This window comes from Mustela nigripes, chromosome 8, assembly GCF_022355385.1.
Source record: "Mustela nigripes isolate SB6536 chromosome 8, MUSNIG.SB6536, whole genome shotgun sequence".
Lineage (NCBI taxonomy): Eukaryota > Metazoa > Chordata > Mammalia > Carnivora > Mustelidae > Mustela > Mustela nigripes.
The window spans coordinates 73413934-73440519 of NC_081564.1; the positions used below are offsets into that span (position 1 = coordinate 73413934).

The 26586-nt window shown below is 35.5% G+C and overlaps 1 protein-coding gene across 1 annotated transcript in view; it reads left to right on the forward strand.

Moving 5' to 3' along the window:
• The window catches only part of WDR7 (WD repeat domain 7), a 362705-nt gene that overhangs the window by 139794 nt on the left and 196325 nt on the right, over positions 1 to 26586 (forward strand). Inside the window, exon 20 of the mRNA XM_059409727.1 lies at positions 20706 to 20819. Within this exon, the coding sequence (XP_059265710.1) occupies positions 20706 to 20819 (114 nt within the window). The remainder of the gene's footprint in view (positions 1 to 20705; positions 20820 to 26586) is intronic.

Genomic DNA, 26586 nt, shown 5'->3' on the forward strand with positions numbered 1-26586 from the left:
GTGATTTGTTTGTGGTATAAATTGAGAAGTTTGTACTGTGTTGATCTCTGCCTTTGTTTTCATTAGAGTGGTGAATCCTGTTAATCTGAATTCTAACATACCTTTTTCATTTGTTAGCCAGAATACTTTTCTAAAGAGAAGTTTACCCTCATCACCAGTTGCTATCCTGAGCTACACTTTAGGAATCACAGGATAAATGCTTGAGGTGATTTGTCTTACTTTTTAGCAGTGTTATGAATTCATGGATTAAAACATATTTATGTTGTGATCCATTGTAAGGAGCATTTAAATTGTTCTGTCTTTGGTCAGTGGGAGCCTCTGTAGTTGACTTCCGAATCCTTTCAAGTTGACCATAGTACTCTTTGATGGGTTACTCGAGGACAGGATTTTGAGGTTCATTGTGTACATTTCCTGACTCATGCCTGAGTCAGCATGTAGGAGCCCTTATCCTTTTAGTGGGAAATGGTATTTTAACTCACAAACTGAGTGCCAGATGTGTTCTTTGCTATTTGGTCATTCTGGTGGATATACCTATGCATTTCTGTTTGGATCTTAAATTTATATAATATCTTGAGTATATATTGATACTTCCTGTTAAATTTAGTGCTATAGAATTTTTACTTAATTTCTTTATAGTTACATCTGTGTCTACTTCCCCAGGTTTTACAACCTTGTTTCTAAATGACATCCATGTAATCATTAATCTGCTTTTCCTCTACCGTAAACATACAGCAGTTTATTATAATGTCAGCATTACCACAGTATGTTTACCATAAATGTTGTGTGGGGTTTTTGTATATGTTTTGCAGTTCTTTTCCTTAGGATATAATTCATTAAAGATGAATAGTTGAATTATGCTTAAAATCCCTAGGAATAGGCAGTGGCAAAAGGTTTTAATTACTGCCAGGAAACAAAGCTTAGCAGGAGAGGAGAGCCAGAGAAGTGACAGGGAAGCTACAGGTTACAACAGATTTGTGAACTCAGCCAAGCACAGTGGTGGCAGGGCCTAGCTGCTACAAAGAAGACATGTTTTAGACAATACTCATGTGTATGGGCAAAAAAACTCGAGGACTGTATTTGTGACTAATTGTATAACAGGTTATTTTAGTTTCTGTTCTGTGGAAAGTGTAAAGCATTCCAACAAAGGGTTTTAATGTAGATTTTTTTTTTTTTTTTGCACCCATGCTGTTGATTGCTAAATGTAATAGTCTGATCATGACGCTGAATAAATGTGTCTTTAAAAAAAAAAAAAATCCCTAGGAATAGCTCCTCTGTGTGATCTTACTACCCATGTGATACACATTGAGGTTCATTTGTTTCATTTCACATTCAGTTATTTATCTTTTACTTTCAGTTTTTTGTTTTTTCAAATATGTCTTTCAAGAGTGTTTTCTAATCTTAATTTTATAGGTCAGTTTTTAGATAGACATTTTTGAATTGTACTTTTTATGGTGATACAAAATATTTACATAATTCCTAAGTCAAACAACAAAATAAAGTATCTTCAGAGAAATGTAGCTTCTCTGCTTCCCAGTGCCCGTTACTCTGTTTCCTTTCTCTCTGAAGATAGTAATTTCTTTTTAGTTTGGGGGTTATTCTCCTGTCTTCCTGTTTGTGATATTTATAATTATGATAAAAATAGATGGGACATAAATTTACCACTTTAACCATTTCCAAATGTATGATTCCGTGGTGTATAATATATTTATGTTGTTATGGAACCAATCGCCAGAACGTCTCCATCTTGGAAAGTGATACTAAAACTCTGTAGGTGTAAACTGTAACTCCCTATCTTTCCCCCACCCCAGTCCCTGGCACCCAACATTCTCTTTCTGTCTCTAAGGTTGACTACTCTGATAGATTGTACAGCCAAAATCATACAGGTATTTGTGACTATCCTAGTTCACTTAGTATATTGTCCCCCAGGTTCAGCCATGTTGTACCCATTGTCAGACTTTCCTTTCATTTTAAAGCTAAATAATATTCCATTTTATGTATAGACCACATTTTGTTTATCCATTTATCTGTCATTGGACACTTGAATTGCTTCCACTTTTTAGCAAATAATGGGGCTATGAGCACGAGAGTACAGGTACCTTTTCAAGACTTTGCTCTTGTTTTTTTTTAGATATACCCAGAAATGGAATTCCTGAATTATATAGAAATTCAGTTTTTAATTTTTTTGAGAAACTACAATGCTGTTTTTCATAGCAGCTGCATCATTTTACATTCCCACCACATTACCAAGAGTTCTGATTTGTCCATCTTCTTATCAAGTCTTGTAGTTTTTGTTTTATTGATAATACTTCACATCTGTCAAGATGGCTGCTATCCTTTGTGGTTTTGATTTGCATTTTCCTGTAATTAGTGATGTTGACCATCATTTCATATGCTTGTTGACCATTTGTATGTCTTCTTTGGAGAAATGTCTATTTAAGTCCTTTTTCCATTTTTTGATTGAATAGTTTGTGTTTGCTGTTGTTGAGTTGTGGGAGTTCTTTACAGAATCTGGATATTAACCCCTTATTAGACATATGATATATAGTTACCATCTCCCATTCTAAAGGTTGCCTTTTTACTCTGTTGATTTTGTTCTTTGATACATAGAAGTTTTTAATTTTGATATAGTTCAATTTATTTTTACTTGCCTGTGTTTTTGGTATCCTATCTAAGAAATTATTGTCAAATCCAATATCATGAAGCTTTTCTTCTATGTTTTCTTCTAAAAGTTCCATAGTTTTGGGTCTTATATTTAGGTCATTCAACTATTTTGAGTTTATTTTTGTATATGGTGTAAGATAAGGGTTAACTTCATTCTTTTGCATGTAGTTATTCGGATTTCCCAGCAGCTTTTATTAAAAACTGCTCTTTCTTTGCTCCATGTTTTTTTTTAATATAATTTTTTATTTTTTATAAACATATATTTTTATCCCCAGGGGTACAGGTCTGTGAATCACCAGGTTTACACACTTCACAGCACTCACCAAAACACATACCCTCCCCAATGTCCATAATACCACCCCCTTCTCCCAAACCCCCTCCCCCCAACAACCCTCAGTTTGTTTTGTGAGATTAAGAGTCACTTATGGTTTGTCTCCATGTTTTTAACGTAAGCAAATACATATATTTATATACCCCCTTTCTTAAATGGTAACGTACTACTGCATATCTTCACCTACCTTTTCTCACTTAACATATTATGGAGATCATGTACTAGAGACATTTCCTCTGCTCATTTATTGATTATGTGGTATTCCATTTTGTGGGTGGACCATGTTTTTTTCAACAAGTTTCCTATTGTTGAATATTTAGGTTGTTTCCAATTTTTGTTATTATGGATAAGGCTGCAGTGAATAGACTTGTGCGTATGTCTTTTCATTTGTTGAAATGGTGTATCTTGGATGCATTTCACGAGGTGGGATTCCTGAGTCTAAGGATAAATGTATGTCTGCTTTGATCAGATATTATTACCAAGTTCTTTGCCATAGGAGTTATACGATTTTTTCATTCTTAGCAACTGTGTATGTGAGGGCCTGTTTCTTCACGTCATTTCCAGTAGAGTATATGTCATACTTTTGGAATTTTGTGACTTGGATAAATGAAAAATGAAATTGTCTTATTTTCTTTTTTTCTTGTTAGGAATGGGTTTTGTATCTTTTCATATAAGTGTCTTTTGTAATTCAAATGGTTCATATCTCTGACTCCCTTTTATTTTTATTTTATTTTATTTTAAATTTTATTTTATCTTTTCAGTGTTCCAAGATTCATTGTTTATGCATCACACCCAGTGCTCCATGTGATATGTGCCCTCCTTAATACCCACCACCAGGCTCACCCATCCCCTTATCTTCCCACCCCCGCTCCATTCCAAAACCCTGTTTGTTTCTCAGAGTCTGCAGTCTCTCATGGTTCATCTCCCCCTCCGATTTCCCCCAATTCACTTTTCCTTTCCTCCTCCTAATGTCCTCTTATGCTCCATAAGTAAAACCATATGACAGTTGACTTTCTCTGCTTGACTTATTTCACTCAGCATAATCTCATCCAGTCCCATCCATATTGATAAAAAAGTTGGGTATTCATCCTTTCTGATGGAGGGATAATACTCCGTTGTATATATGGACCATATCTTCTCTATCCATTCATCCGTTGAAGGGCATCTTGGCTCTTTCCACAGTTTGGCAATTGTGGCCGTTGCTGCTATGAACACTGGGGTAGAGATGGCCCTTCTTTCTACTACATCTTTATCTTTGGGGTAAATACCTAGGAGTGCAATGGCAGGATCATAGGGAAGCTCTATTTTAAATTTCTTAAGGAATCTCCACACTGTTCTCCAAAGTGGCTGCACCAACTTGCATTCCCACCAACAGTGTAACACTTGTTGTTTACTGTCTTGCTAATTTTGGCCATTCTAACTGGTATAAGGTGGTATCACAGTGTGGTTTTGATTTGAATTTCCCTGATGGCTAATGATGATGGACATTTTTTCATGTGTCTATTAGCCATTTGTATGTCTTCTTTGGAAAAGTGTCTGTTCATGTGTTCTGCCCATTTTTTGACGTTATCTGTTTTTTGAGTGTTGAGTTTCATGAGGAGTTCTTTATAGATCTTGGATATCAGCCCTTTGTCTGTAGTGTCATTTGCGAAGATCTTCTCCCATTCCATGGGTTGCCTCTTTGTCTTGTTGACTCTTTCCTTTGCTGTGCACAAGCTTTTTATCTTGATGAAGTCCCAAAAGTTCATTTTCAATTTTGTTTCCTTTGCCTTTGGAGACATGTCTTAAAAGAAGTTGTTGTGGCCGGTGTCGAAGACAGTTGCTTAACGAGCTGATCACAAGCAGGGGGAGCAATAGGCAGAGGGATAAGCAGGCTCCCTGCTGGGCAAGGAGCCTGACATGGGACCTCAGATCATGACCTGAGCTGAAGGCAGATACCTAAATGACTGAGTCACCCTGTTGTCCCTAGAGAATCATTTTCTGATTGGTGATTAATTAGTCCCACACAGTTTTAAAAACATAATTGCCACGAAGCAAATATAAGCAGAATATATAGGAAATGTGAAGACGGAATTAATCCTAAGTGAAGACTAAATTCATTAAAATACTCTGATTTCAAATTTCTTTACCAGGTTGGTGATCATTCTCAAGAGTACTCTATCTCTTCATTAGAGTAATAGACTTCTCTTTTTCCAAGGAAACAATCCATCTTGTGGATTCGTCAGAATAAAGTTTTATTAATTTGTCTAAGAAATATCCGAGCTAAGTGTGCACATACTCAGAGCATGGCATTGTTCCAGATACTGGATATATATTTTTAAAAAGATCCCATTTAATTCAGTAGTCTCCATCTCTACTTAGATGTTTAGAGGCACTTCAAACCTATCATCTTTATCAGTAAATTCTTTCTTTCTGTTTTTCTTCTACCTCCTTCTGGCATGCCATCACTTTTATTATATATATGTGTCCCAGGAAAATAAATATACACTAACTTTGGAAATGTTTCTATAATCTGTTACATGCTAATTGGTGGATCAAAAATGATAAAATTTGATCCATAAGTGAAAAACACTTAAAAACAGTGTGTATGCCAGCCTGGTAACATGTGGCTATGTGTATATTTACACTAAAAGAATTAAACATATTTTTAAGTTGTGCTGTGAAACCCTGCAAGTGAAATCAAATTTTGTGGGTGGAATGGTTGAAAAATCAGATAATCCTGCATTCTAATGACGTCAGGTGGATTGGAATCATTCCTATAACCTGTTTGGAGCATGGTTCTTTTTTGTTGCCATTTTCTGTAAGAGTAGTTCATCTATTTTTGTGAATCTTCTCAAGTTTCTTTAGTGACAGTTTATTTTCAGTGATCATGTGCTACCTTTTCTATTACTTCCCCACCATAGGCCACCTCCCACCACCAGACTAAGGGGGAAAAATTTGAGTTTTAATCCAGGAGTGACTGCCTAATTTAAAAACATACTTAAAATTTTGTTTTTATTTGTGGGATTAGGTTAAAAAAAAAAAGAACGTTTTTATTCTCTGCACATTGTAGTTTCTCCACTGTCTTAGTACTCATCTGACTCATTTTTCATTCTTTTTATAACTTTGTTTGCAAGTTAATTCTTTAAAAGCTCTGCCAGAGGCAATGATTGGTACTCCCTTACTTAATTCAACTTTCCATCCTCCTCTAAATCATTGGTTAGATATGAATAGTCTTTAGAATGAATTGTGAGATTTAATCAGTGTAATGTAGTGGAATAATGATGTGCTCCTGTAGATACATTACGTTCATTACAGTGTATGAATGCTTATATCTGCAGCAATTTGATACCATTTTGTCATGTTTCCAGGCTGAAGTCAGTACAATATTTCATGTACCTGCTTACTTAGTTTCCTCTAAGGATTGCCATTTTACTTCTTTCTTTATATCCCATGTATGAATATATATTTAAATTTTGAGACATAACTTGTGTTTCATTATGAGAATGAAGCCACACAATCTTCATAAAATTAAATTTATGTAGTACGTACTGTACTGAGAAATTCATGGGACAAGGTCGACCACCTTATTTTTGGTCCCCACGTGACCCATCACCAGGTCCCCAGCTTAGCAGGCACTTCAGTGAGGAATTGACTTTATAATACCAATTTGTTGCTTGGATTATTTCAGCATTGGCCATAGGGAGCTCCCTTAAGTTGGCTTCAGTGTCATTTTGATAGGATTCTCTCTTTTCTTTTTTAAAGTACTTCCTTATGTTCAACTTAGAACATGCTCCTCACTCACTTGTATTTTTCCTGCCCCAGTCCTAGACTCAGCTCTTTCCCTGAGGGTGCCCTGGTTCCCTAGAGTAAAAGTATTAGAACCTAAGATCTGGATGCCGGTGTGCTTTCCTTTTGCTGCTTCTAGGTCCTCTCCCAGGACAGAACCAGAAGATCTGCATACAGCTAACGCATGTATACCCACATACCTGTCATGATTTCTCTATTTGTGTATATATTCAAACTGATAGGAGTTCAATCATATCTCCTATTTGAATCAAGCAACACAGGATTCAGTCTAGTCTTCCCCTTTTGCTTATGGGTAATTTTTTTATCTGTATGTGAGAAACCTGACTCTCATTATTTATAATAGACTCACTTGTTTTTTCAACCCTGGTAGACATAAAAAGTAATTAGAATTGCTAACCTGTACCTCTGTGAAAAACCGGTTTCCCAGCTGAAATGTAGTATTTGTGTACAGTTCTGTTTGTCTGTAGTTAGCTTCACACAGTAAGCAGTGTTTTGGCCTGTTTTCCAGCTACCTGGGTCAACTCCTTTTTCCTTTACAGCCTTCAGTGACATGTCATTATTTATGATATAATTTATTCATCCTGCAGTTTGTCTGGGTTGTCTGGCATTCTGGTTAATCCATAATTTTTTTTCATCTGCATGGCGTGAAACTTGCTCTTTGGATTTGTAGGTCTTTGGGTTTTGACAAATGAATAAAGTCAGGTATCTACCATTACAGTACCATACAGAACATTTCTAAGACCTTGAAAGTTACCTTTTGTAGCCCCTTTGTGATCAGTCCCATCCTCACCCAACCAACCCTTGGCAACCACTGATCTGTTTTCCATCCATATAGTTTTGCCTTTTCCAAAATTCTGCATAAATGGAATCATATAGCATGTAGAATTTTGGGTTTGTTTTCATTCACTTAGCAAAATATGTTCAAGATTCATTCATATTTTTGCATGGATCAGTAGGTCATTCCTTTTTATTTCTAAATAGTATTCCATTATATGGGTGCACCAGCGTTTATCCATTCACCTGTTTCTGGAAATCTGGATTGTTTCCAGATTTTGGTGATTATGAGTAAGCTGCCATAGCTGTTCAGGATTTTGCATTATCGTGAGATTTCAGTTCACTTCGACAAATATCTAAGATTGGAATTGCTAAATCATATGGTAAATGTGAGTGTAATTATAAAAAAACAAACTGCCACTTTGCTTTTCCCAAAGCTGCTGAAACATTTTATATCCCCCAGCAGTGAGCAGTAGTTATTCCTGTTGCTCTGTATCCTTACCAGCATTTGATGATGTTAGGTTTGGTTTTGTTTTGTTTACATATTTTATGTTGTGTGAAGTGTTATCTCAGTGTGATTTTAATTTGTATTTCCTTAGTAACTAATGATGTTGAGCAGGTTTTCACATGATTATTTTCCATCTCTCTTTTCTTTAAAAACTCATTTATCTTAGTGAGTGGGCGGGAGGAGGGTAGAGGGAAAGGGAGAATCCTGAAGCGGACTCCCCACTGACTGTGGAGCCTGATACTGACTGATCTGACCCTCAAATCATGAACTGAGCCAAAATAAGAGTCAGATGCTTAACTGACTGAGCCACACAGTCCCCCGTATTCTCCATTTTTATATCCTCTTTGGTGAAATATCTGATTATGCCTTTTGCTTAGTTTATTTTTTATCAGGTTGCTCTTTTTCTTACTGTTGAGTCTTAAGAGTTCTTTGATATATCTAGGTACAGGTCCTTTGTCAGATGTATAGTTTTCAAGATTTTCCTCCAATCATTGTCATTGACTTGTCAATGACAAGTGACTTGTCTTGACTTGTCAATGTCTGTGACTTGTCATTTACAGAACAAAGGTTTTTGATAAAGTCCAATAATCAGTTTCTTTCACGACTCATGTTTTGGTATCTGAAAACTCATTGGCAAAGCCATGATCATGCAGATTTTCTCCTAGAAGCTTTAGATTTATCTTATGACTTAATATTTTCCTTCATTTCTCTCTGTAAGTAGCATTCTTGCTTGGCTCATTTTTTTTAACCTATAACATATCTTTTAGGTCATTAACTTACTGTCTTTACTTAACACATCTTAAGAGTTTGCCTGTAGTCTTACATGCTACTTATTTATTTATTGTCTAGACTTAACGTGTCTTCTGGGTTTTATGGATCTGAATGTTTTTCTTATTATCTAAGAAGAACTTAATATTCTCAGATAATGAAGTCAGAGTACATCACAGTGTTTATCTAAGTTATTATTATAACTATTGAAATATCACAAATGCCTTATAGTGTGATCTTATAGCATATTGCTGCCAATTAAGTGTATTGCCCACTAGGATATTAAAACAAGATTCCTATGTCTTTATTTTCAAATCCATTAATCATTGTGTGTTAAGACATTAGGAGGTCAGAAGCTTTCCCATTCCTGTGTGGATGTAGATACTTGAAAATAACATAATTTGGCAATAACAAGTAATTGTAAGATAAATTGGTTCTTTGAAATGTAAATATTCTGTTTTTGCCTTCAAATGGCTTATGTATCAACAGATGTCATAAGATGTCTGGAAATAGAGCTCTAAAAGCCCGGAAGTGATGCTTAATCAAGTTTAAAAAAGATATAAATAAATGGGTTTGTCAACGAGAAAAAAAATTGAATATTGAATACTGGAGGCAGTAAAGTACTTCTAGAGAAAAAGCAAATAAAATAAACCAAAATTAGTAATAACAGAAGAAATGGTAATAATTTAATTACGGTGCTATTTATTGAGCACTCACTATATCCTAGATGCTGTGCTAACCTATGCCCCTTATATTTGTTTTTGAGTTTAATAGATAAAACATCATTGTGTGTTTTATCCTGTATTCATTGGCTTGTAAACAAGGATGCAAAGCATCTTGGCTGGGGTGCCAGAAGTTACTCCTTTTTATCGCTTGCCTCTCTGATGAGACTCTCTGCTAGTATAGATCAAATTCTCTGCCTTCATAATTGTCTTCAAACAGCTCCTTCTGGCTCTATGCAAACTGAATTCCTAAACTACCTTAATGATAAGAAATGGAAGTTATAGAGCTATTCTTATTTACCCTAAAATCTCAAATATAAAAGTTTTGTTTCTTGTTGCTACAGAGCTACCAACCCTGGCAATCTCGTGAGTATGTTTACCCACCTATTGACTTGTTCTTTCCACATAACTATGATGGAGCCTTACAAATTAAAAACGTGCTCCTTTCCTGCTTCATCTTTTCTCTTAGCACCCTGTTTCTCACTCCCTTTAGGGCTTTGATCTTAAATGTCCTGTTAGCCTCATTTTTACCTCTCCTCACACTTCTTACACTTCTGCTGCCCAGTTCTGTGGATACTTCAGGGTCCTTTACCATATTGTCTTGTCTACCTGAAATTTCCTTTACTTAGGGTCGCTCCATGATAAATTCCCATACATACCTCAAGACCCAGCTCAAGTACTTCCTTCTCATGAGGTTGTTTTTGATGTGTATTCTCTTCCTCACCCCTCCTAGAGTTCATAGATTTCTCTTTAGATGGGCACTATTTTCGCCCTGCAGTTATCAATCTTATTTTCCATATGACTCTAAGTTTCCCTGGTGTAAAGTCCTTCGTGCCCCTTCGTTTTTATTCCCTTTGCCCAGCGTAACCATCATTCGAAAGAGTTGATGAGTGAATCGTCTTTGTCCTTTTCTGTGTTCAGAGCCCCTTCTCCTTCCAGATGTTTTATGTGAAAACAACCTTGATTTTCTGCCCATTTATACTATATAAATTGATGTCAGTGGTTTTCAGTGTGTGTGTGTGTGTGTGTTTTTAAGTGGTGTTTTTTCTTCAAATGAAAACTGGCCACATATATCCACATATAAAAAGATAAAGATGGGAAGCTTAGAGGTCTTCTTTCTGGAACCGCTTGGGAACTCGTGGAGCTCCAAGTAGTATGGTTTTAAAATTCTTGGCCTTATTGCTACCTCTGCTTTTGAGTTCTTCTACATCATTCTTCACATTGCTTTAAGAGAGCTCTTTCTAAAACACAAGTGAAGTTATTTCTTATGCTTAAATTTCTTTAATGAATCCCTTGGCCTCACCCGACATGTTAGCTTCTTGGGAGCTAAGGCTGTGTCTCTTTCACCTCTGTGTCTGTAGTGTCTGCTGTGGGTTTGGTACCAAGTAGCCTGGGTGCCCCCTCAATATTTAAGAGCATGGAAGGAACTTTGCATGGTCACGTATCTTCACCATTCTAATGGCTTTGCTTGTTGGTAGTACCGGCTTCTCTCCTTCAGATCTCTCCCAATTTTATGGGCCAGGCAGATCTTCCTTATTTTAAAGCTCTCCCTAGGTCCTGCAGCATTCATCACTTTCCTGTTCTTTGATTTCTAAAGCAGCATGTTGTCATGAGAAAGAACAGCATACTTACTGAACTATATTTAGTGCACCATGTTATTACTACTTGGTGCTGTAACCTCTACCTGGGTAATCGTAGCAAAAAGGTGAAAATCATAGAAGGTTTCAAAGGAAGTTTCTTCTCCACAAGAATATACTTTGCCCAGTTCTGAGATATATGATTCTGCTTATAATTTAGGGTTCTAAATAATTCAAGGTTGTAATTTTAAGTTTATACTTTAGTACAGTTGTGTGTCAAGACAGATTTGCCTTTGTTTCTCAACATGTTGAGGTTGAACAATAAATCTTTGTTTTATTGTGTCTTCTGAAACCAAAATTGGTGTTGAGTCAGCTCATAGCCTGCAAATCAAACAGAAATCTTTGAAAAAGTACATGCAATGAATTAAAAGTATTAGGTGTGATTTTTATCATGGATCTTTTTCAGGTTCTTGTTGGGAAAGAGGGACAATAAAGCTTTATCCTCTTATATTATTATTCTGTTGATACGGTTAATGTGTTTTCTATTCCTTGTGTATATTTTGGTAAGTGTTTCTTTTGTTGCTTTCAGAATTGTTTATAATTACTATTATGTGAGAACAGTTTTCTTAAAAATAAATAAATAAAAATGCTAATAGGAAGAATGTATTTCATTTCCTTAGAAATAACTACCAAACCTCATGTTACACAATGATTATTATATTCTTACTCAGGCTTGAAGACATTTTGCTTATTTTACCTATGTTTTTTCATCTAATTACTTTGTGACCTTTAATAAACTAACTTGTTTTTGATAAATTGAAATGATCTATGGAATAAGGGGTAAATACTCTCAAATTTTTTGCAGGAAGACTTTTCTCTGAGACATGCTGTTATATTTTATATTTTTGATGTTATTGCAGAAGGAAAAGTGGATACTGTGTCTTTAATGGAAAGCAAAAGGTTATCTTTCTCTGGCCTTTGTGTGTATGTGCTGATGTGGATGTAGGCAGCCAGACAGGCAATGTGTGCAGAGAGACTAGGGAACCGGCTGTGGATCGATAGAAGTGGTGTGAAGTGAATTAATGCGAGGCAGGCCGTCTGTCTGTCATAGGATTGTGGGGAATGTGGGGCAGTGTGGTCAGTCACTGCAGAGATCTGCTTCCAATAAATTCAAGCATTCTGCCTGAAAAGAAACTCTAGGTGCACTCATTCTCCCTTCCTTATTGTTAAATTTTACTTTATTCAAAGTAAATGTTCCTATCAAATTATTGCCTCTGGTATACTTTAATTGGACCACCACAAAGCCACAGTTGTGAGAAACTGATGAAATAAAAATACCTTCTATTTTTTTCAGATCCGTTTTTCACCCTCAGTGCAAATCTATATCACTACGGGAATGAGAAATTGCATTTTGATCATATTTATGAATATCGTAGTATATGTTTTCCTGAATCCTAACAATACCGTTTATCACTTTCATCCATCTAATCTTCAATAAAATAATAAAATTATAATGAACTCAAATGGTTTTATATCCAGTATGGATTAAAGCGCTGTATTTTAAATGTTACTCTATTAAAATTTAGTATTTAATCTTTGATTATTAAGTTAATCACACGACATGGAGATCTTCTGAGTTCATATTATTTACCCTTACTCAGATAGCATTAGCCAGTAGGAGAAAAATATTTATGAAGGTAATTTACAGGCTTTTGAAAGAGAAATTTTAGAGTAATGTACCTGATTTTGCTGATGTAGTGAGAGGCGAGTGCTGTTTCAGTCCTTTGATTTTGAAAACTGTGTCTCATATTTACATTTAAAAAAATGTTTTTTCTACAGTGATTAAAAATATTGCAGACAAATAGGAAAGAAAGTGTGTGTGTATATATATATATATGTATACATATATATAATATATATATGTTTATATATATATATATATGTATATATATAAAATCTCACAGTGAAAGTGATCTCAGTGTTGAGAATCCAGATGTCATGGAGAGCTCACGATAGTCTTCCCTGTCCTCTGATTCTTCCTTCGGCTGCCAGCCACACACACCCCACCCTGCCCCTTTCGCCATGCGTCCAAACCTACTCAGACCTGTTTTCTGTTCCATACCATTTTTCCCTTGTTTTCCTCCTGATTCACAGTGTAGAACCCATTTATAGACTCCTATTGTCTGGCATTATATACATTCACGTTTTCCTATTCTGTGAAATCTGGCTTTGGGGACTAACCTGTTTTTTAAGTATCTCTCATCTTTCTATTTTTTTTTGTCTCTCCTTTGTTATAGTATCTGTTTACTTTATCTCACTATCACCATCTCTTTATTGTACATCTTTCCCCAAAGCTTACTGCTTACTCTGATTTTCTTACTATATTTAAATGACATAATTTGTATCATGAGACTGAAAGTATTCAGTTCTATTCAAGACGTGTTTATGAGATGTTCATTATTGCCAATTATTTTGGGGATACTCAGGAAATAACTACGTCTTAAATATTATGGTGTGGTTTGACAAATAAGCTTACTTACATCAAGTGTATAAGAAATAGCAAAGTACCGACATATAATTAATTGACAACTTTTATAATCTTTATTATTAATATGCAAGAAACTGAAGCTTCTATGTAAGTATTTTCAAAGTGGACTTTTCTTCATATTTCTCAGGAATATTTCATCATCTTTTTTTTTTTTTAAAGATTTTATTTATTTATTTGACAGACAGAGATCACAAGCAGGCAGAGAGGCAGGCAGAGAGAGAGGAGGAAGCAGGCTCCCGGCTGAAAAGAGAGCCTGATGCGGGGCTCGATCCCAGGACCCTGTGATCATGACCTGAGCCGAAGGCAGCGGCTTAACCCACTGAGCCACCCAGGCGCCCCTCATCATCTTATTGATAGTGGACAGTGGTAAATTGACTTTTATGCTTCAAAAAGTTCAGTTTAGTTTTCTATGCCAAGAAGAAAGTAAAACAATTTTCTCTAGTCTTAGTGTCTCATGGAAAACATGAAACACTACACTCTGGCATAATCCTCAGTTCTCTTTAGTGACAGTGATGTAGTACCTTCTGTTTTATCAGTTTCTTTTTAAAGTTAGGTTTATTGAAGTATAATGTATATATAGTAAATATCACCCTTTTTTCAGAAATTTTATTGTTCTTTGGGTTTTAAGTAAATATGGGTAGTCCTGTTCCCCACTTCTACAGTCAACATATTTTCTAACATTTATTTTCGAACATTTCGAACATTTATTTTCGGAGCACCAGGCTGGCTCAATCAGTGGAGTCTCTGACTCTTGATCTCGGGGTCATGAGTTTGAGCCCCAGGAGAGATTACTTAAAAAAAAACCCAAAAAACCCAAACATAGATTTTCATTACTCAAAAATATTTGCTAATACCACTTTGTAGTCAGTCTCTTACCCACACCCCTAGCCTCCAGCAGGCATTTTAAAAATTTCAATCCTACAGTTAGTTGCCTTTTACAGAATGTCTGCTCTAATGTCAGCCTGCTAAGAAAAGATGGTAATAGGACATGTAATGATTGCCATACTTGGAGGGATTAAATAACAGTTCTGCTCATCTTTTGCTGGAACTGTAGGGTCCAAAAGTTCAGAAGGAAAAGCCTTTATAATTTCCTCAAAGTGAGCTGTTAAAGTTAGTTTTTAATGATCTGCAACATTTGGATTTGAGAGTTGGTAATAGTAAGGTGGTCTTCCCATTCTTAGTATCTCTTCCTTGTGATCTCCCAACAAAAGTTAGGAATCTTAGGTATTTTGTTACCAACCCAATGCCCCGTTTGAAGTTAGGATAGTTAACTGGTATTTAAAAAAGTGAAATATATGTAATTTTGAAGTAACCATACCAATCTCTTTTTATTGACTGGTACCTAAAGAACACAGGTATTTTGACTGTGAGGACTAATAGAGTGAGTTAAGGCCAAAGTCAAGAATATGATCTAATTTTTTAAAAGAATAAAAAAGGGAGCATTACTGCTTCCTCACACAAAATATTCATGGCATAGTTTGTTTTCTTACTGTATAAATAAGAAGTTCCCTGTGGCTCTTTCCGCCCCTTTTTTTTCTTCAGGTGCATGATAGTAAAGGTACCAAGAGAGTATGTAGAAGGAACACTGTTGTAGTGGTTCATCTGGAATGTTAGAAGGAGACTTTTAAAAAATAGTTTTATTGAGTATAATTCATATGCCATTAAATTCACACTTGAAAGTTCACAATTCAGGGTGGTTTTTTTTATTTTGTTTTTTTGTTTGTTTTAAACATATTTACAGAGTTGTGCAACCCTTACCCCTCCCTCCAGTAACCCTCAGTTTGTTGCCTGTGATTAAGAGTCTCTAATGGTTTTTCTCCCTCTCTGGCTTTGTCTTATTTTATTTTTTCCTCTCTTCCCCTATGATGCTTTGTTTTGTTTCTTAAATTCCATCTGTCAGTGAGATTGTATGATAATTGTCTTTCTCTGATTGACTCATTTCGTTTAGCGTAATACCCTCCAGTTCTATCCACATTGTTGCAAATGGCAAGATTTCTTTCTTTTTGATGGCTGAGTAATATTCCATTGCATACAAAAGGAATTCTGTACCTATGGTATCATTCTCCACTTTCCCCCACTTCCAAGCCCTAAGTACACAAATATACTTTATAGATTTGTCTATTTGGAACATGTCATGTAAATGGAATCATATAACATGTGATGTGTTCTGACTGGCTTCTTTTACTTAATACTTCATTTCCTTGTATTGATGATTAATATTCCACTGCATGAATATATCATGATTTGTCATTCAATAAATTGTGATATATTTATACATTTATTCATCAGTTGATGGACAACTCAGATTGTTTACACTCTTTGACTTTTATGAATAATGCTGCTGTGAACATTCATATACAAGTCTGTGTGGACGTAGGTTTTCATTCCCTTGGAGTACAATTGTTAGGTTACCTCTGTTTAACCTTTTGAGAAACTGCCGGACTGCTTACCGTAGAATTTTCAGAGTTCCTTACATAGGGGCACCTGGCTGGCTCAGTCTGTAGAACAACTCTTGATTTTGGGTTTCTGGTTGGAGCCCCCTACACTGGGTGTAGAGATTACTTTAAAAATCTTTAAAATGAAAAAACTTAGAGTTCCTTACATAGTTTGGCTGCTAGTCCCTTGTTGGATATGTGGTCTGTGAATCTTTTGTACTAATCTACAGCTTGTTTTTCATTTTTTAAATGAGATTTTATGTGGAACAAAAGCATTTAATTCTAATGAAATCTACTTTGGCATTTTATTTTTCTTTAAAAAAAAAGATTGTGCTTTTGGTAGCATGTCTAAGCATAGATCTCAAGGATTTTCTCTTTTTTTCTAAAATTTTATAATTTTATGTTCTACATATAAGTCCATGATCCATTTTGAGTTAATTTTTATAGAAGGTATGAGCCTTAGGTTGAGGTTCATATTTTTGCCTATGGATGCCCAGTTCTAATAGCCCACTTGTTGATGAGATCATCTTTCCTCCATTGAATTGCTTTTGTACCTGTCAAAAATCAGTTGTGCATATTTGTACCATCTTCTTCCTGGTTCTCTGTTTTGTTCCATTTACCTGAAACCACATAGTTTTAATAAATGTAACTATATAAGAAGTCTGGAAATGGAGTATATGGGGTTTTTTTCTACCTTTTCCTTTCCCTCCTCCCAAAGTTCTAGCTATTCTAGTTCCTTTGTCTTTCCATATAATCTTTTTCATTTTATTTTATTTCTTTTTTTTTTAATTATTTTAAATATTTTTTTTTTAATTTATTTGTCAGAGAGAGAGCGAGCGAGAGTGAGCACAGGCAGATAGAGTGGAAGGCAGAGTCAGAGGGAGAAGCAGGCTCCCCGCGGAGCAAGGAGCCTGATGCGGGACTCGATCCCAGGACGCTGGGATCATGACCTGAGCTGAAGGCAGCTGCTTAACCAACTGAGCCACCCAGGCGTCCCATTTTATTTTATTTCTTTTCAGTATTCCAGCATTCATTTTTTATGCACCACACCCAGTGCTCCATGCAATATGGGCCATATAAATTTAAAATAATTTTGTTTGTATCTACAAAAAAATGGTGCAAGAATTTTGATACAAATTGGATTAAACCTGTGTATCAATTCATGGAGAAGTGATATCTCTACTGTTTGTTGAATCTTTCCAATACATAACCATGACATGTCTTCCCATTTCATTTATTTAGATCTTCGATTTTCTTCATCAGTATTTTGTGGGTTTCAGCATATAATTCTTGTTGTATATTTTTGTTTCAGATTTATTTATTAGAGAGTGAGAGCTAGTGAGTGAGCAGGGGTGTGGGGTGGAGGGAGAGAGAATCTCAAGCAGTCTCTCTGCTGAGTGCAGAGTTGGATGAAGGGGTTGATGTCGTAACACAAGATCATTACCTGAGCTGAAATCAAGAGTCAAGTACTTAACTGAAAGCCATGTAGGTGCCCCTGTATATGTTTCTTTTAGATTTACATTTAAGTATTTCAGCTTTTTGAACCATTGTTAGTAGTATTTTTTAAAAAGATTGTATTTATTTATTTGACAGCAAGATAGAGGGCACAAGTAGGCAGAGAGGCAGCCAGAGGCAGAGGGAGAAGCAGGCTCCCCGCTGAGCAGGGAACCCGACATAGGGCTCGATCCCAGGCCCCTGGGATCATGACCTGAGCTGAAGGTAGCTGCTTAACCAACTGAGCCACCCAGGCGCCCCAAGTAGTATTTTTTTTAATGTAGCTTCATTGCCAGCATATAAAAATATAATTAATATTTTTTTTCTTATATTCTACAGCCTTGCTGAGCTCTCCTATTGAATTTTGTTTTTGTTTTTGTTTTGTCTGTTCCTTTGGATTAGCTATGTGGACAGTCATTTTATTCTTAAGTAGGCATAGTTTACTTCATTCATTCCAAACTGTATCCATTTTCTTTTCTTGCTTTAGTACACTGGCTAGAAGTTCCAGTGCTCTGTTAAATAACAGAGATCAGTGGGGACAGCTTTGCTTCATTTTTGGTCATAGGAGGAAAGCATTTGGTCTTTCACCATTAAGAACAATGGTACAGATTTTTAGCAGTTGCTCTTTATTAAGTGAAGAAATTCCCCTCTGTTTCTGTTTTTCTGAAAGGTTTCTTTTTTTATTCATGGGTTGATGTTGAATTTTATCAAATGATGGATATGATCATATGCTCTTTTTCTTCTTTAGCCTGTTAATATTTTGGTTAGGTTGATTTGATTTTGAACATAGAACAGACTTCCATCCCTGGAGTAAATCTCAGTTGATTATGGTGTATAATTCTTCATCTGTGTTGTTGAATTCTGTTTCCTTACATTTCAGTTAGGACTTTTGAGACTAAGTGATATCAATCTGTAGTTTTCTTTTTTCTGTTTTTCTTTTCTTTACATTTTCTTTCTTTTTTTTTTTCTGTCAAGAGTTAAAGGATCTTATAACTTTGTCTTGGAAAGCATGAATCAAAGAACCAGTTTCAGCATAGCTACATCTTGGTCTTTGAACCTGGTTACTTTGAGAAAAGTATGTTTGCACTTTAAGCTCTGTCCCAAAGTATTGACTACCCACAGTTGACTGGTCACTGGGCACAGCACAAGAACTTCATGATGGGGCTTAACAGCGTCAGTATTGTGTGAGTCCATGAGTTTTCATGGTTATGCTGTGATGTTTGTCATACCTCCTATCCTGCCCTGAGCAACTCATTCCTGGAAAACTTCATGGTGAAAAGGATATTGGGGTTTGAAATCAGAAAACCTGTGTGTCAGCACTTGTTCTCAAATTTAATAGCTGTGTTATGTTGAACAGTTACTTAACCTCTTTTTTTTTTTTTTAAAGGTTTTATTTATTTATTTGACAGAGAGGAATCACAAGTAGATGGAGAGGCAGGCAGAGAGAGAGAGAGAGAGAGGGAAGCAGGCTCCCTGCTGAGCAGAGAGCCCGATGCGGGACTCGATCCCAGGACCCTGAGATCATGACCTGAGCCGAAGGCAGCAGCTTAACCCACTGAGCCACCCAGGCGCCCTTACTTAATCTCTTTAATTAAATGAGATGAATTTAAATGGATTTATACACTTGTTACTACATAAATACTAGCATAAATCTCTGAGAGATTTCAGAGGTTTATATTTTGATTTAATCTGACATAATCTTTGATTTTGTGTTTAGGCACTAAATTGTTAGAAATGTGGCATTTACCTAATTTCCTCCCCCTTAGGATTATTTTAATGAAAGCCATTTTAAATTAAGTAATTAACTGCATAGTAATTTTCTAGTAATCTCGCTCCCTTTTTAAAAAACTTTTATCTTGAAAACCCAGCAACATGACACTGCAGAGGGATGTGGCATTATTTGGCATTCATCAGTGACCATTGAATTTAGCACTACTCATTTTTTTATTAGATCAGTTCTGAACAAAGTAGTCATACTAACATGGTGTGTCCTCCTTCCCAAATGGAAGTCATTAAGCCTTAGAACTATCTACTGGTAGACCTAGTTCTGGGTCATTCAGGTGGTTCAAGACTAAGATTTTTCCTCTCTTGATAATTGGTAAACCTGAGGCAGCAAGATTGAATTTCACATAGAAATGTTTAAGTTAATACACCTTCGGGAAAAAAGAAGTCCTTGAATATTTATAGCTTTTGATTTTTGAAATATTTTGATGGATACTCTGCTTGTAATTATTGAAGTACTTATTTAAAAGATTGATTAGACGGTTCAATTCCTAAAGTACTTCCAATGGTGAAATTTCTGTATTTCGTGATTTAGTAATATCTGTTGATAACTGTATGCAAAATATTGAGACACCCTACATCCATTACCAAATTAGAAATAAGGTAGTAGACAACAAAATATATCTTCAAGCATGGGAAAATAGTGTATAAGGAACAGACATGTGTAACAGTTGGCAATTCCCAGGTGATTTATAGAATGGAAGCTTCTGGCCCCCAATCTAGTACAAGCTGTCTGCTTCAGTTAGGTTCTTTCAATGGGATAATGATCAGATCTCATATCTAATTCCTCCAGAGACAGAGATAGCATCCACTTTGGGTCAGTGTATTTTAGGTCTCTTACAGAGACCTAGAGCCCCTGTCATCATCCCTCCTTCCAGTCCTTAAATTATAAGCAAGCTAATATTAGAAAGAAGTAAACTTTTAAAACGGTCTTGTACTTTCTAGGCTTTTTTTTTTTTCCTCTCTGTGTAGCATGATTATGTCTAGGTTACCTAAAGTAACTGAAGCAAAAATGTTGGAAGGAATCAAGTAAAAATGTAACTTATTGAAACATCCTTCTGTTTTTTCAAGATCTTAAGTTAAGTTAGTCAAGTCTGTACCCATGTGTATATGTATGTGTGTGTGTGCATATATAAAGAGAGCACACATGAATATTATGTTCATTAATTTGTGTCTTAGCCTAATTGTCGTAAACATATTGTATTTTTTGTCATTTATTGCATCTGTATCCATTAAGTAAATTTAAAAGTTTAAGGTTTTGGTCCACCCTTCTTTTAGTTTTTAAAAACGAAAACTTGTGATTACATGTGTTCTAGCTGGAGTCTCAGCAGAAGCCATGCAGACTATCAGCACTGCTCCTGATACCTTGGGGCCAGAAGCCAAAGTCCAGGAGGAAGAACATGACCTTGCAGATGATGACATCACAGCTGGTAAGCAGGGACAGCTTTAACATAATCTGGATGAACTTTGTCCAAAATTGGAAAATGCTTTCAGATCATTTGTAAGGGGATTAACTATGTTGATGGAAAAGGTGGAAACTTGTATTAATGGAGGGTTTAGTTTTATGAGACTCTTTAGTGTCCTTTTTGATCTTGAAGTGGAAAGAAGCAGAACTGTTTATTTGGTCTAGGTTTTTCATTGTTGCTATAACAATGAACCTGCTAGCTGTGCATTTGATTTCCTGGAGACCTTCTAATTCAGAGGCTAGGATCATTACGAAAGCCTTGAAATGTGTAGAGGAATAGACCTATTATGTTATGAAAGGTTTTGCAATTATAGGTAAACTGCAAAATACTGAAGTCCTAATGGCAATATATGCAATATATAGGCTGTGTGAGGAAGCTTACAGATATTTTCTGTACCTATAGAATGTGAGTGGGTGCTTTTTTTTTTTTTAAGATTTTATTTATTTATTTATTTGACAGAGATCACAAGTAGGCAGAGAGGCAGGCAGAGAGAGAGGGGGGAAGCAGGCTCCCTGCTGAGCAGAGAGCCCGATGTGGGACTCGATCCCAGGACTCTGGGGATCATGACCTGAGCCCAAGGCAGATGCTTAACCCACTGAGCCACCCAGGCGCCACTGGGTGCTGCTTTTTAAAGTTATTTATGTTGTGTAGATATTGGCCATTCTTACCTGTATTAATTATTACATAAATAAACGTATAAAGTAAAATTTAAGAAAGCCATATTCCACATATGTTCCATATTGTGTATGTTTTATGTTCATCTATGTTCAGCCTCTCTTTTATAGACTTAAATCAGTTTTAGTTACTGGATCTCCAAATGCATCCAGCTCAATTTCTTTTAATGTACAGAGGATTAAAAACAACCCACTATAAATATTTTTATTGGTTTTAATAAACTTTTTTTTCCTATGGATGGTTATTATGTAAAATCTGACCATTTAAATCTGTAATTACTGTGAAGCAACAAATAGTAATTTAATAGTAAATAATTTGAAAAGAAGCATGCCCAGGAAACATCAGGACAATTTTCAATAAAAACTAAAGGGAAAAAGAAAACCAAAAACTAAAGGGAGTTTTTTTTCTTCTAAAGCTCTGTATGGCAGGTTCTTTACTGTCTTTCACAGAAGGAAGTTGAAGGAGCCTAATGATCTCCCTTGAAAATTTACAAAGCATAGAGAACAATTACAAAATCTAGAGCCTTGTGCTACTGCTGCAAATAAATTGTTGACTAAAGTGGGTTAACATCTGGTTTCCACTAAAAATGGTGGTGCCCAGTACTTGCTACTTTTTAATCCTTTTAAGGTGTTAGTTCATTGATTTAAAAAAATTTCAACTTAAATATGAATATAAATGTTTCCAGAAACTTCCAACTTTCCTGAAAGTCATTTGGCACTTCACAATTACGAAATTGTATCGGTAGGTACAAAAGGAAATTCTTTTACCTGTAGATCTTTTTTAACTAGTTCTTTATTGTTTTCATTATTTTTTAAAATATTATAGGTATGTTTTTCCCTGTTATTTTTATTTTATTTTATTTTTTTAAAGATTTTATTTGTTCATTTGACAGACACAGATCACAAGTAGACAGAGAGGCAGGCAGAGAGAGAGAGAGGGAAGCAGGCTCCCCGCTGAGAGAGAGCCCAACGCAGGGCTTGATCCCTGGACCCTGGCATCATGACCTGAGCCGAAGGCAGCGGCTTAACCCACTGAGCCACCCAGGTGCCCCTCCCTGTTAGTTTTAAAGGCCTTCTAGACTATTAAAAAGTAGTGGTTTAATTCATAGAGGAAAAGAAGTTGTCTTTGTAGCAGTAGAATAACTCAATTTGCGTTCTGGAATAAAAGCTAAATTTTTGAGCTTTCAAGTAAGCATTATTAAATCAGTACATTGAAATTTTGAATTATGCACTACCAAAGTCATGAAACTGCAAATAACACTTGACCATGCTTTTATTGTTGAAAAAAATCAAGAAGTGGGGCACCTGGGTGGCTCAGTTGGTTAGGCGAATGCCTTCGGCTCAGGTCATGATCCAGGAGTCCTGGGATTGGGTCCTACATTCAGGCTCCCTGCTCAGCAGGGAGTCCGCTTCTCCCTCTCACCTTCTCCCCTCTCATGCTCTCTCTCACACACTCTCTCTCCAGTAAATAAATAAAATCTTTAAAAAAGAAAACCAAGAAGCTTAAAAATGAAAATCTCATTTGGAGAGTCCATTAATGCTACATAAACTATATTTTAATCTGTACAAAGTTAAATATATGTGATGAGTGGTTTTGATCAATTGATTTATTCATTTCATGGCATGGGTACTAGAGGCAAGAATGGTCAGAGAATTTAAATAACTAAAAAAGGCTTCCTTAACGTGTTGTTGAAGCAGCCAGCGTGCTGCAGTCTGTAGATCGTTCAGGTTACCTTTGAATTGTGAGACTTGATTAAGATGTGGTATAGATTTTTGTGAGGGTTTAGAAGAAAACCATATTTCTTTTTATTGACTAGAATTCCATATAAATTACATTATGAAAAATATGGTTGATGCGTTGAGAGAAACCTGTTTCAGGCCAATAATCTTATTCTGGGATAACCACCATTGTAGAGCACAAGTACTAGGGAAGGGAGATCTGGACAGTTTAGCCATTGATTTTGAAAAATCTGGGGTTTTGTTGTCTACTTTGTTCCATTAATTGTTCCATTAATATCTTCCCATAAGATAAATAGAAATCATATCATGGCAGACATACTTGCCTATATTTTGAACGCATTCTGATTTAGAAGTTCTAGTTTGGCTAATATGCATCACTATATTAATTTTGTATTTGTAGCAATCTGGGACTTCATTCTTTAATTACCTTAATTAAACAACTGACCAAGATACCAGTTAAATATGAAATATGATTTAGTGCTTACATGGAATAATTATTTTTGAAATTTTTCTTTTTAATGAGAAAGCATGAGATATGAATGTTATCTTAGGACACTGATCTGAGCCTAGCAGGCTTTGTTAGTGTTCGCCTTATAAAAGGAGAGAAGCATGGATAAAGCTATATAAGTGTTAGCTATGATCAATTGGAACTAATTAAATTTATTTGAAATGAAGAGTCTTAACTGGAAGAGAACAGCTGGAAAAACTGGGAAGAAAAAATTGAGTCTTGATTGAGACAATTTAAACCTTCACCCTGTCATTTAAGAAATATACGGCAGCTTCTTTCTATATCTTTCTTTTTAAAGCTAATATGTATTGATCGGCTCTACAAAGTAATGCCAGTGTGCCGTGGTCAACACACATACTCTGTTTTACTCAGCGTTCTGTCTTAAGGTTCATCAGATTTTTTCCTTTAACCAAATGTTTTCAATTACACATCAAAGCTGTATGAGCCATTTTCACAGATTGATACAGTTTTTATGTAGAAAAAATGTTAAAACCTATTTCTTGTAATTTTTTTATATTAAAGTACAGTATGCATAGGAAATACACTTTTCATTCTTTTTCATTGGAATTGCTTCAGGTTTTGCAATACTCTGTTTATGAAAATCTGTTTTAACAACAATATTGGTATTTTCTTTACAGTAGAAAGAATAGCATTGATTGTTTCGAGAGTATACTTTCAGCATCACATGAATATCACTGTATACATGTGTTTGCTTTTGTTTGTACAGTATACTTTTGTTTTTAGTATTGTAACTTAAATGTTTATTTAGATATATGGTCATTATTTGTAAATAATATATGCTTGTTTTCATTACAATATTAAATAGGTCATAATTATATTTATAGAGCAAATCTCACTAAAAACTGACTTATGTAAGAAAAATTTTAGATAAACTATAATCTTTTTTTAAAGTAGACCTTTTAGGTGACATAGTTAATTACATAGTTTTTATCATGATAAACGATTGGCATTCTGAATGACGATGAAGCTCTACGTCCCCTAAATGTTGCATTTTAAAACAGCGTACCCCTAATTGCAGTTAAAAAGAATTTTGGAAAGATTTCATTCACAAATCTGCATGGATCCCTTTAAGAAAGTCACTCAATTCTTCTGAGGGTCATATTGCAGTATCCTGCCCCTTGTTCAGTACAGCATGGACACACTGACCCTGTAATAGTGATAAAGGGTCAGAAATCACTGACATTGTCAAGAAGAGACTACTTTATAGTAGATCAGCAGAATAGTTGACAGATTCAGCTGCTTACAACAAAAGCAGCAATGATATATGGATTCAGATGGGAGTGTTGATTGTATTTGTTTTATTTCTTGCAAAATTTAAACGCAGTTTAAAAAAATGACAAATGCTGTGGAAAAAAGAAAAAATGGAGAAGGGTAAGAGAAATGGAAAGTAACATTTACTGACAATTTATTAAGTATGACTATGTACTAAGCACTTTACCCTTGACTAGCAACATTTTGAAGTGGATACTGATAGTTTTCCGGACAATATACAGACGAGGAAACAAAGTGAGAGAGCTCACTTCCGCAGGATCCCATACTTAATACCTGGTAGATCGGAGACTCAAAATGAGTCCTGCCTGACCCCAAAGCTTATGTGCGGTCTTAAATACCATCCCATACTACCTAAAGTTCTTAAATTCACTGAATTTCAGCATCTTTTTTCTTTTCAAATGTGAGATGATGGCACAGTCTATCTTTATTGCTTTGGCTATCAGACATATCTTATTGTTTAAAATATAAACTTGTCATTCTAAATTTAGACCAAGAGATTATCTCCTTTAGAAAAAAACCCATCACTTTTTTTTTTTTTTTTAAGATTTTATTTATTCCTGAGAGAGAGACAGAGAGAGCAAGCAAGCACAAGCAGGGGGAGCAGCAGGCAAAGGGAGAAGCAGACTCTCCACTGAGCAGGGAGCCTGATGCAGGGCTCCATCCCAGGACCCTGGGATCGTGACCTGAGCAGAAGGCAGACACTTTACTGACTGAGCCACCCAGGCATCCCCATCACATATTCTTTAAAAAATTTCTTCTTCAAATTATTTAGGACTACTGTGATGTAAGACTGTAAACATAAGTAGTGTTTATTACTATTTTATTGCATACATGTAAGATGAAATATTTATTGTTTAGCTTTTTGAAGTCATCAATATAAAGCTGACATGTTAACATGTATTCGTACACTAAACTCAACATTAAGATAGAGCTGGAAAGGCCATCTAGTCTGAGACTGTTGTGCATTTTGCTATTTACTAAGGGCTCTATTCATAAACTGTCTCTACATTTGTTTGACTGAAAGATAGGAAATTCACATCCTGTTAAAATACAGATATGTTCCAAAGAATTTTGGGGCATTATATATTCTGAAATCAGAAATACATTCCAACATAGTGCCAGAGGCCTTATAATTATTATACTAGAATAAACTTCTATACTGCATCCTTTTCCTTTCCTTCTCATTCTTTAAATTATAATTGATGGTCTAAAAACAGTACTACATCTATGTGAATTTTTAAAAAAATATTTTATTTATTTATGTGAGAGTGAGGGAGAGTGAGAGGAAGAAGCAGAGTCCCCCCGAGCTGAGAGTCCAAATTGGGATTTGATCCCGGGACCCTGAGATCATGACCTCAGCTAAGGGTGGACACTTGACCCACTGAGCCTCCCAGGTGCCCCTAAAGTGTGGATTTTTGAGTGAAATATATCACTACAAATAATTTACATTTCTATACTTTTAATCAGGGGGAAGAAAAAGTGAATTAAAATTTTGCTTGGTGCTTAACACTCGGGT